The 11515-nt window shown below is 42.9% G+C and overlaps 1 protein-coding gene across 1 annotated transcript; it reads right to left on the bottom strand.

Annotated features, from left to right (window-relative positions):
- Positions 1-394: 394 nt before the first annotated feature.
- LOC135478171 (uncharacterized) lies at positions 395-1120 on the bottom strand. The gene has a single exon (XM_064758442.1). The coding sequence runs from the start codon at positions 1118-1120 to the stop codon at positions 395-397; it is 726 nt and encodes a 241-aa protein (XP_064614512.1).
- Between the last annotated feature and the right edge of the window lie 10395 nt (positions 1121-11515).

The following is an 11515-nucleotide window of genomic DNA, read 5'->3' on the forward strand; positions in this document are numbered from 1 at the left end:
CCTACATTCGTTTCACAAACACGGACTTTCCACACCCCGTCGGTCCGCTGACGATGCAGGTAAACGGATCCTCCCATCAAGTATCAGGCAGGGAAGACGAGGTAGACGGACTGCTACTACGACTGGTGGTGCTGCTGCTGGTGGTCGCCCCGGGTGGGAAGGGCGAGGTAGACGGACTGCTATGGAGCGACGGAAGGTGACGCCTGCGGAGTAGGCGTAAACTGGCAATTCCCGTAAACTTCAACCGGGGGGGGGGGGGGGAGGGGGGTGCTGGCTTGGTCCGTGGACGCGTCCTGCTCGGCGGTGAACCCCGTGGTAGCGGGGTGGAGTTCAGGTCCATGCCCGGGGAAGTGCTGTCAAGCCGACGAGCGACAACCCCCCGTCATCCTCGGGGTTAAATACGTTTGACGTCCGTGGCCGGCACCCAAGAATTAAAGCTGGGTGGATAGCCAACCCACTTCACCCAATAATACAGTTTTTCTCGACGACGTCTTTTAAAGATCTTCTCCACCTCATAAAACTTGTCTGCCGCGGCCATCACTGGTTGTAATTCGGTCTCGTAAAACGTCCTGAGCAACCGTTCCCCGTTGAAGTCCTCCAGTGTGTACACGACAGGCTGACGAGGGTGGGTACGGACGATGCGGAACATTTCCGTGCTCCTATTCGGGAGGAACGATTTTTCGAATTTCCCTTTCACTTTACTTATACGCACCAGGTCGGCGCGATAACGGTACACCGATCGTTTGGACGTGGGTGGACAGTAAAATGCTTGACGCACTTCTTTCTGATTCTGGGTGGTGACTTCGATGGCGACCGGCCGTATACTCCCGTGATACGCTCGATTGTAGGCTTCCATGTACCGTCGAGTGTTGTGAGCGTTGAAATATTTGTAGATGTGTCCTTTCAAAGTACGGTCGAACCGTTCTACCACGGACGCTTTGGTCTCGTTAAACGTGTGAAAGAAAACACCTCGTTGTCCTTTAATACTTTGATCGGTCTGTCCAGAAACTCTTTCCCGTCGTCCGTTTGCAGGTACAGCGGTCGACGTCCCGTCTTGAAAATGCGTTGAAACGCCTAGATCAGACGAACACCGGATTTGTTGCGCAGTGGAACCACCCATGCGTACTTGTAGAGGACATCGATGCGGGTAAGTGGGTAACGGTTGTCGACGTTCTCTTTGACAAACGCTGCCATGTCGACCGTCGGTGGTGGCCGCTGTTGGTGCTACTGCTGGCGAGCTGGTTGGCGGCCGGTACTAGGCATAATCCGGTGTAGTCCCTGTGTCCATGTATAGTGGGTAAACCTATCCTAAACCGCGGATCTATATCTAGTGCTGTCACCGACCGAGCCATCAATCAAAATCCACTTACGGTGAATGACCCGTAGCCCCAAAAAATAATAATCAATAAATAAATAAATAACAACTAACACAGGCCTTGCAGGTGAGAAATAACCAATAGAAAGACCGAGGATTCAACGTTAATTTTTTTTGGTGAACTCCAACAATGATGTGTGTCATTTTTGTATTCATCGTTGGAAATGTCTCGTAGTGACTGTGGTGAATAAATCACCGATATGGAAGTCTTAGCAATGGTCTATGTTCAGAACTCGCACCATGGTCACATCCCTGTAAAACACATGTGTAGAATGATCACCGTAGGCCCAGGCAAGTAGGGTAATTATGGTATGATGGACACGCAAAAGTGGCGAGGGTGGAGCAGTTAAAAGTACTTACTCGTCTGCGGGCTTGTCCTGACCGTTCATGGAGGGCTTTCGTAGGTTGGGTGCCATATGTTCCACATACATCCGGGCGAAGTGAGGGTTGGCCTTCTTGATGGGCGTCTCGCTCAAAAACTGACGCAGTTGCTGCTTCACGTCCTTCCCCGCCTCCCAAGGTAGTGATGGTGCCTGCCGTATGAAATTGGCGAGTACAGGTTTCTCTTTCAGGTAACGGGTACGGACCTCGTCCACGATGCTGACGGCCAGCTCTCGGTCTTGCAGCAAGGTGCAAAGGGAAGTCTCGTCGATTGCGCCCTGGTGTGCCATGCGCTGCGACTGTAGGATCCGGGGTGGAGACCCACGCCGCCGCCGGTGCCGACGGCCTCTTCCTCGGCTGCCACCAGCAACATGTCGATGTCCGGGAAAGACGTAATCGTCCCTTACTATTGATTCACAATCTGTTCGGTTAAGGTCTGTAACGCTGGTCATTTTCAAACTGTATCTAATACCGCTTTACCTGGGACTAGGGGCCGTAAAGGCAGCCATGCTCTTTGCATCTACATGATACCTTTATGAACAGTTGCAATCAAAGCGCGACTGAGATACCTTGTTTAGTTATTATTTGACATGGAACTCATTCATGGACTCCGAATTTGGACTTTGATATGGAATTCATGCGTGGAATATCCACTGTCTGCCCGGCATCATTGAAAACTGGTGACCGCTTCTCTCTTGTGTGTTGCCGGCTTTATTTCCTATTTGTATAATTTCTTACCTTTGTCTTTGGGAGCTAGTGTTAAACGTTGTTTTGGAAATGGATCTTGCGATTATCGACTTGTAACGCCCTTTATGGACTACGAATGGTATACGAATGTATACGAATGACATGACGCTGATATCTAGCAGGTTTCGCCAGTTGGTGAGGTAGTTGAGGATCACACCTTCTTTGGTCGGGTAGAGCGGACTGTCGGGTCGTTATGCTTTTCATTTCTTCACGTTCACGAGCATGGCGCCGTCAGGGGTGGTCAGAGTGGAGAGACACCAGTCGTCAGATAACGGCTGACGCACCGTCAAGCCCGCCTCGGAGATATCCGCATCCAGTGCCTTCCACCTAGCCCAACCCTCCCCGTCCAGAACGACACGCTTGGCGGGGTGGGGGAGGGGGGGGGGTCATATGTTGGTCAGGCTCCTCGCTCATGGGTTGCACAGCGCGGACGCCAAAAATATTCAGCTCTGAGCGCGCCTCGCTCGCTCTAAGACTGCGTGGTCACCCATGGGTCCAATTTGGCGGGAAGGAGCTGAAGGAGTTGGGCTCCTCATCGCCTTGCAAGCGCAGCGCGGACTTCAACGAAATTTAGGCTCCAAGACCGCGTGCTCACCCATGGTCCGTTTGGGCGCGAAGGAGCGTACCTCGCTCTGAGCGCGGACAACGACGCACCACGCGTGACGTCACGCGCATGCGCCTCGCACTTGCTCCCCCCCCCCAACTGCTCCTCAACAGCTCACACGACGTCACACGCCTGCTGACCGTTGGCACGCCTCGCGCGACGTCGCGTGACACGAGTTGCTCTAAGGCGTGACACCAGCTTTGGGGCGACATGGATGTCACCTATGGGTTAGTTTTGGCGCGACATGGAGCTGTAGGAGCTGAGTTCATTGGCGCACACGTCACGCGCTAGTGCTGACGTCAGGTGCATGCGTCTCATTCATGGGAGCGCGGACTCAACGACACACCGCCACCTCCTCAACCACCTCCTCAATCGGACACAAAAGCTCCCAACTATACTACTGGAGTTGATTAAGACACGTTCATAATTTTGCAAGGTGCGTACAGTATGTAGTTTAATTCATGGGAAAATTTGCTGGTGAAAGCAAGATTTGCCGATGTCAGAATAGCAATTCCCTTATCACAACAAAATTCGGTGCTAGAATGTAAAAAAAGTAAAGAAAATTGACGATCTATGCAATTAGAGATGATTGAGTTGGGCATCATCTAAATAATTTCATTCATGGTGACCCCTGCTATGTCTCTTATCCAAGAGAAAACATTCGCAAATGTTGCGTGAGGATTAAGTAGATTTGAACATAAACTTGATTTTGAGGTACTTTCAAAGCTTCATCTAAATCTGCTTAAAGAAAATTAAGGTTTTGGTAAACATATTTGGCTTCCTTCAATTACCATTAAGCGTTTCGTTTATTCAATTTCTCGATTCAAACAGCCATCAGCATAACAGAATTATAGTAAATTATAGTCAAATGAAGGCAGGTGTGAAGTTGACCAACCCCTAAAGTGCGACCAACTAGGGGGTGAACTAGGGGATGGACAAATTGACGCGTGTGTAAGCAAATCTTTCAGCACCCAGATTGTATGCCATAAATACCGAGCCTGATTTTAAATTTTCTTTTTTTCTGTCGAATAGCCTATACAGAACGGCAGATCAGTCACTTTCAGTCGATAAATTTCCTCTTTTTCTGTCCAATGATCAGGCCCACAAAAGGGCAAATGAGTTGTCTATAAATTTCTCTTTTTTTCTTGCGGAATGATCAGGCGTGGGAAAGGCCAGTCAGTTTTCTGTAAACATTGCCTTAATTATTTTAGACACAAGCACGCATGCGTCACCAGCGATCTGTATTAAATTCGAAAGGGGAGACATTTGCACTTTATAATGGAATCGCTGATGTCAATTTGATTCACCCACGATGTTATTAACACTTTTCCTTGTAACCATGACGGTATGGCTGCAATATTGCCGAGATGGCAGGAAGCCATTATTACTGATTCCTTAATCATGACATAACACGCATGCGTGGCCTACAACACATAAACCGAGACAGTGATGAAGAAGGCAGGGCGATTGGCAATATAAATGCACCGTACCTGAAAAACTTTGTTGTGAAAGACACTTTCATTATTTCATGAGGAGGCATCCGTGGCTCAGTTGGTTATCGCGCTAACCCATGAGCCTCTTACCAATTCGGTCGCTGTGAGTTCAAGTCCAGCTCATGCTCGCCTCCTCTCCGGCGTGGGGAGGTCTACCAGCAACCTGCGGATGGTCGTGGGTTTCCCCCGGGTTTTGCCTGGTTTCCTCCTACCATAATGCTGGCTGGCGTCGTATAAGTGAAATATTCTTGAGTACGGAGTAAAACACCAATCAAATAATAAATTATTTCATGAAGGATGATGCATGGCGTTGGCTGAATTGTTAAGACTCTTTCAAACGCTAGGACGCTGGAGCTGAGGGTTCACACCCTGTCTTGGACAGACAGGGATTTTGTGCTTTCTCACACTCTCACGTCTTTTGGGGTTTAGATAGACAATCGCGATTCCTTTGGCCCAGTCTAACTTTCGATGGAGATACCCCTGTTCCCAAAGAACTGGGGAAAAGTTCATCTGTTACTTGCCGATGATGCGTCGTTTATCCGGTTTACTCAAAATCTCAAAATGCTGGAGAGTTTTGGCCAGTCTGTGAGCAAGGGACAAAATAATAGTAATTTCTCCCACGAATTTAAGTCAAGAGGTTTGTCGTGTACATGACAAAGGCCATTGGTTTATACCGGGCACTCCAGTTTCGTCCGACCATGAACCCGACTGCTGTCATGTAAGAGAAACATTCTTGAACTAGACCATTCAGTTAATCACTAATTCAATCAGACACACAAACTGAAACTATGTAATAAAATAACTTCACTCATTGTTTAAGAGTTTGTGTACAGAATTAGAATTAAGAAATTAAAACATCTGAATTCCGAGATAGTCATTGGAGAACATATTTTACCTTAAGGAACATGGGTGACGTCACCGTTGCGTCAATACACTGTAATGGTCACTAGTACTTGTAGCTTTAAAAGTGAAGTGAAGGTATTTTTTGATACAGTTATCAGCTGTACGCGTTTCTCTGATGATAAGAAACTATTTCCTTTCGCTGTCTTTTTTTTCAAATGATTTTCCTGTCTAATCTTTTAATGCTTTTCTAGCCCTTTCCTTCAATGCTTGACGGCTTTTTTTGTCTTTTTCCTTGTGACTGGCGGCTTTTCTTGACTTTTCCTTCAGGTTTGATTGCTGTTTTGTTTTTTCCTTTAATGCTTGACGGCTTTTCTTATTATTGCTTTCCGTTGTGTTTTTGAAGTGGTCGTTTTTTCTAGACTTTTGTTTAATATGTTTGGGCGTTTTGTTTCATTTTGAAGCCATCTCAGTTCTTGTTCTTTAATCGTTTTCGATAGTGTTTTTGATGTTGACGATTTTCTTTGTTTTATCCTTTAATGTTTTCACTGATAAATTCCATACTGACGGCTTTTCTTATCTTTTCCTTTTCGTTGGTCTGTTTGTTGTTGGCGGATTTTCTAGTGTTTTCCTGTAATATGTATGGTAGGTGTTTGACTTTTCCTTTCTTGTCTTTCATTACTTCCGATCCTGTGTCTTATCTATACTTTCATCGTTTTCGATGGCGTATTCTTGTTTTTTCCTTTACATATGAGATTTATCTGTATGAATGTGTGATGGCCCTTTTAATAAATTTATCCATTATTTTTAAACGAAATTCTCAGAAATACCACATAGGCAAAGATCAAATAATTCTACAGTGTGATCTTTTTGATCTGGCTTTCAAGGCTTAGCCATGCATAAGAGGAAATCATAATTTAACAAGTAAAAGTTCCTATATGTGTTGTAAGTTGTCAAAATCCCTTGCCGTCTTTAAATCAAATCTACTTTTCCGTCTACCTTGACTGGAAGTAGATTTGTGTATAATTAATAGTTTTTAATGCAGTTTACATCAACTTCACTTGTAAGTGGTGACTAATAGTCCAGGTATTCAAACTGCAGAAAAGGGGTATCTTTGAGAACCACTGTCTGAAAAAAAGACGAGCTACAAAAATGAACTGAAGCAATTTCTGGGAAAAGAACCATTCAAAACTGTGCCTGAATACACCTGGTCTTTCTACTGATGCTTAATTCAGTGTTTTTTGGATTTACTTTTTGCTATGCGTGAAAGATGTGTGGCTGCAATCAGTCACCGTAGAGTCTCGGAGATGGTTCACAGTCCGTGTTCACAAGATGTGATTTGTCGCATTTACTCGTCGCATTAAAATATATAGGATAAGTAAATATAACGGGGTAAAGCACAAGTCAAATAAATAAATAATTAAATACAGGTAAAGTGTAATTAATAAGCCGCGTTCAAATTATACGATTTGTCGAAAACTACAGTGGAATGAAAGAGATGGGCATGCCCTTTTTAGTGGACTAGGTCTAATCGAATTCATCGGGTCGACTGGCTATCGAACATACCGTCTGAACGTGGCTTGATGTCTGCAGTTCAAATGTGATCTAATGGCTAATGTTTACAATGTGCTTTTCATTCTGGTCACACCTTCTAATCTGGGTCTACCCTTAGAGGTTAGGTCCTACAGGAGGTTGGGGAATTCATTAACTTTCCTCCCTGGGAAAGTCTCAATCCATGTCCCATGTAATGTTGCGTTTTTATACAGGTTTAAATGGATCGCTAAATGCTTTTCTTATTAACGGAAACCTGCTTTATTCGTAAGTGCACGGTATACATGCATTTGGTTGGGCTACCCCCCTTCGCATTGACCTTGCCTATTATGTACACCCCCAGGCAGTAAACTAACGTGCCCTGTTCAGCAGCAAGCTAATAAGACAAGATTATCCGATCTCAACGAAGGCACAGTCGGGCTCAGAGCAATTTGATTAATGTAAAACTGTACTGTCATGTAGTCCAGGCCGGTTTAATTCTATACTACTGAACATGCTTTACTGGGATATGCATATACATTCAAAACATAATCTGTTAATTTAAACAGAGAGTCTGTTGTTTGCAGGAGTGATGCTAGAATGTATTCTGTCTCGTACTCAACACATTATCCTGTTAGCCCAATACAATCTTTATACTGACTTAATAGACTTTTAGTGCTATTTAAAAGCTTAATCTGCTACAATAACAGAATACATTCCAGCATTTCCCAGACTTTCTATTAAATTATTATGTTATCATTATTTATCAGACATAATAAAACTTAAAAAAAACAACCCTTCATGTTGCCATATTTTCACGAACATTGTATCACGTTTAGGCATTGCTTATTTATAACCCATATATACGTCATACAGTATACTTGATCGAACCACTCTCCAAAAACAACAACAACAACAGAAAAAAAAACAATCTGTTAAATTTAACAGAAAGTCTGTTGTCTGAGTGATGATAAAATGTATTCTGTTACTACAGCATATTAATCGGTCATTGTAGCAGGTTATTGTGATAAATATAGCATGCATATTCTATTTATTAACATCAATATTGTGCTGGACTATCGGAGTATTACGTTGTATGTGCATGGCATATTATCACATTATCATAACAGAATGCATTCCAACATCACCCAGACAGCTTCGCAATAGAAAATCTGAAATGCACCTGCATATCCGGTCCAATAGAGCGGAACACCAGTTTGAAATTCACAATCATGACCGGCACAAGTAACGGTATAGCTGCACGGTGAACCTTAAAGAACCCGAATACCAGTTTGGAATTTACAATCATGTCGTGCACATATTTTTAAGGATAGCATCGTTAGCGGTGGTGTCGAAGAAATTAAATATAGGGTCAGCTGAGTAGAATTAATCTGTTACTTTTAACTGTCTGTTGTCGGAGTAATGCTAGAATGTACTCTGTTTTTATAACATAATAGTCTCTCATATTCAATATAATATCATGTTAGTCTAATAGAATCTTTGTGTTGAATTACTAGAATATGTGAGTGACATTTAACGAAACAATCTGCTGCAATGACAGAAAACCTCCCAGCAACTTTCTGTTAAAATTAAATGATTAATTTTTCAGTCTAACTCCTGCAAAGCCCTGCATTGCTTAAAATCAGAGTTACCCCACTCTGCGACTATTTGAAATGCGTATTCAAGACAGGTTCAGGGCTTTGGACTTCTTGGTTACGCAACTGTTTCGCCGGCTTTACCTGGAAACTTACTCTCGGACAGTCACGTAACAGAAGAACAAAAATAGTTCCGATATTAACATACACATGTCATCAGTTAACTTCGCGGCGTGATATGTGCTCACTCGTATCTCTGATCTCCATTGTAAACAAAGACACGTGCCAAAACCAATCAGGTGTCTCCTGAGTTCTCTTTTTCGGTTCTGTTCATTCCTGTAGTCTTATTAGTAAAATCTCTTTGTAGAGGCGTAAAGCTCTGAGTCTAGCCAAACATTTGGTCAATTTAACGGCGGTGTCGTTAGCTCCATCAGGTCATTTTAACCCATTCAAAACCGATCACGTTTCCCCAGGATGGAAAAGCAATTCCAGTTGTTTGACCAAGTTCTTGTTGAAGTTCCCAGTCACGTGGTATTGATTCTGTAATCCTCTTCCCGTCTCAATTAAGACTAGATGTACTTAATCCTCATCTGTTCCCGGTAAAGACAAACATACGCGCGCGCATATAACGGAAATAGGTGGTACTTCAAGGAACCGATGGTCTAATGGTACATGTACTCGAAAATAGTACCACAAATTTTGCAGATCTGGGAGACGGGCAGTGGTCTAGGGGTTATACAGAGGTTTATCTTTGAATCGTTAAGAATTCGGAGGGTTCCTGTTGTTGGGTAACGTTTTTGTATGGTGTTAATTTCTTTGTATCTAGTCATAAATTTTAAGGACAAAAAAGCCAATAAATCAATGTAAATAGTAAAAAATGCAACAATAACAAATTCGAATTTCACTAATAGGCGACGTATGCAAGGAATGCTTTTCACGGACAGGTTACAGCCAAATCGAGAGAGTTGACACGTTAGGCCTCACTTTGACATTTAACTGATTGAAGGTGGAGACTGTATATTCACTTAGATTACTAGCTTGCTATTCTATCCAACCACTAATTCAGCTAAATTGTCATCCCCAGATCAACACCAATCAGCAGACTGCCCGAGCCTGGTATTTAGTATACTATGATGTAGCCTTGACAAGATGATGTAGTCTTCTCGAATCATGCAAGCTCACGTTTAACAAATTTAAGGCGCTGCTACACCGGAACGCTATGTCGAAGGCCTCAGACGCGACACTCTATCTACCAGCCAGATTACAATTACACCAATCTGATTAGCATTGGCCTTAAATAAATAAATAAATAAATAAATAAATGTAGTATTGCTTAAGCTGACCTGAACGTGTAATGCAATTTCACCTGAATGTGTAATGTTGTTTGACCTGAACGTGAAATGTTACTTGACTTGAACGTGTGATGTTGCTTGACCTGAACGTGTATTGTATTTGACCTAAATGTGTGGTGTTCTATACTCTGAAAATGCAGACATGTTGTGGTAAGGCCGAACGGTGCCTCATACCTACACTTATCAGACGTACAGCACAGAGAATAAGACTGGATCAGCGACGTCAGTGTTGCTGATACCACAGTGCTGAAGCCACAGGATTCGCCCGACAGTGTTGTTTGTAGCCCTTTTTTATGTTGACAGGTTTCATGTTACCAATAACTTGTGTCATATCTTGACACATTGTAGAATATTAAACAGAAGTCATCGACATCAAAGCTTTGATTTTGATCGATGGAGATTGAAACCCAGCATTTGCCGTTATAATCGGACATAGAAGGCTCAGGTTAAAATAAAATCCTTCTGTTGTCCAGAAATTCTTGAATTTTTGTCTCTTTATTGAGCTTCCGAAAAGGTGATTATGAAAGGAAATTTAATTTTTATTAGTTTTCATTTCTGTTATTAGACTGTTATTTCTTGGCATTGCACACAGTGGATGACAGGTAACAGATTATTACAAGTGGCTAGAACAGGCCACCGTACAAAATCAAATTAGTACACGTTGTTTTTTCAGTGATACACAACCCACGGAATAATGATAATTGTTACAAGCGCCTATTTACAGCGCGCCGTCAATTATTGCGTATATTGATATATTCTAATCATTTCGAGTCGTAAATTGTGTAGATTTTTTTGATCCTGAAAATAGAGGATATGAAGTAACAGAAAATGGTTGACATTAACGCACGAGCACGCCATGGCCTTGTTCGTTCTGGCAACAGCGGAAATGATTACAATTTAATTCTCACAAACCCAACGTAATGGGGTGGTGGAGTTGGTTGTGTGTGTGTGTGTTGGGGGGGGGGGGGGGGGGGCTGAAATTGTCATTGGTACATTTTGTTTTTTAAAGGAAATGGTTATAAATAGAGAAACCCGTTGCCATGGTGATAACCGCAACATGCTTTAAGAGCTAATCATTTGGAAAGGTGCGTGTTCTGGAGATTTATTGCCAATTTTGGACAATTCTGTTCAGTCTGTGTTTTTCCAGTAATATCAATCACACTGACTTCAATATCCGTGAACACAGCTGTGTGCTGGCGTTCCTTGAAGACTATATGTATTAAATAAAACCCGTTGTAGTTGGCAAGATCGACATTAGCTTGGTGTTCTAAGAAAAGAACACAAACTGTGGGACAATCTTAACCTGGATGGTGCGCGACTGCTGGGACACCCTGTATATATATGTATTTTTTAAGCCATACATCCCGCTGTAAATGGTATTTCGTTGAAGAAATGTAAAGACGACATTCTCTTTTTTGTTACGATTCTATCCAGACTTGTTTACATCTAAAGTAAGCTAGAACAAATTAGTGTAAGCTGACGTAAACTTCGGAGACCAGAGAAGCAGGTGGCAGATTTGGCGTCGTGTCGTTACACATGTAGTTAAAACATCATATTTTGGGAAGCGGAGATAATCATTTCAATGATTTTCGAAGGCT

The sequence above is a fragment of the Liolophura sinensis genome, chromosome 11, assembly GCF_032854445.1.
Source record: "Liolophura sinensis isolate JHLJ2023 chromosome 11, CUHK_Ljap_v2, whole genome shotgun sequence".
Taxonomy (NCBI): Eukaryota; Metazoa; Mollusca; class Polyplacophora; order Chitonida; family Chitonidae; genus Liolophura; species Liolophura sinensis.

Excerpts from the sequence above, each read along its gene's own strand:
- LOC135478171 (XM_064758442.1), bottom strand. The coding sequence starts at position 1,120 with ATGGGTGGTTCCACTGCGCAACAAATCCGGTGTTCGTCTGATCTAGGC.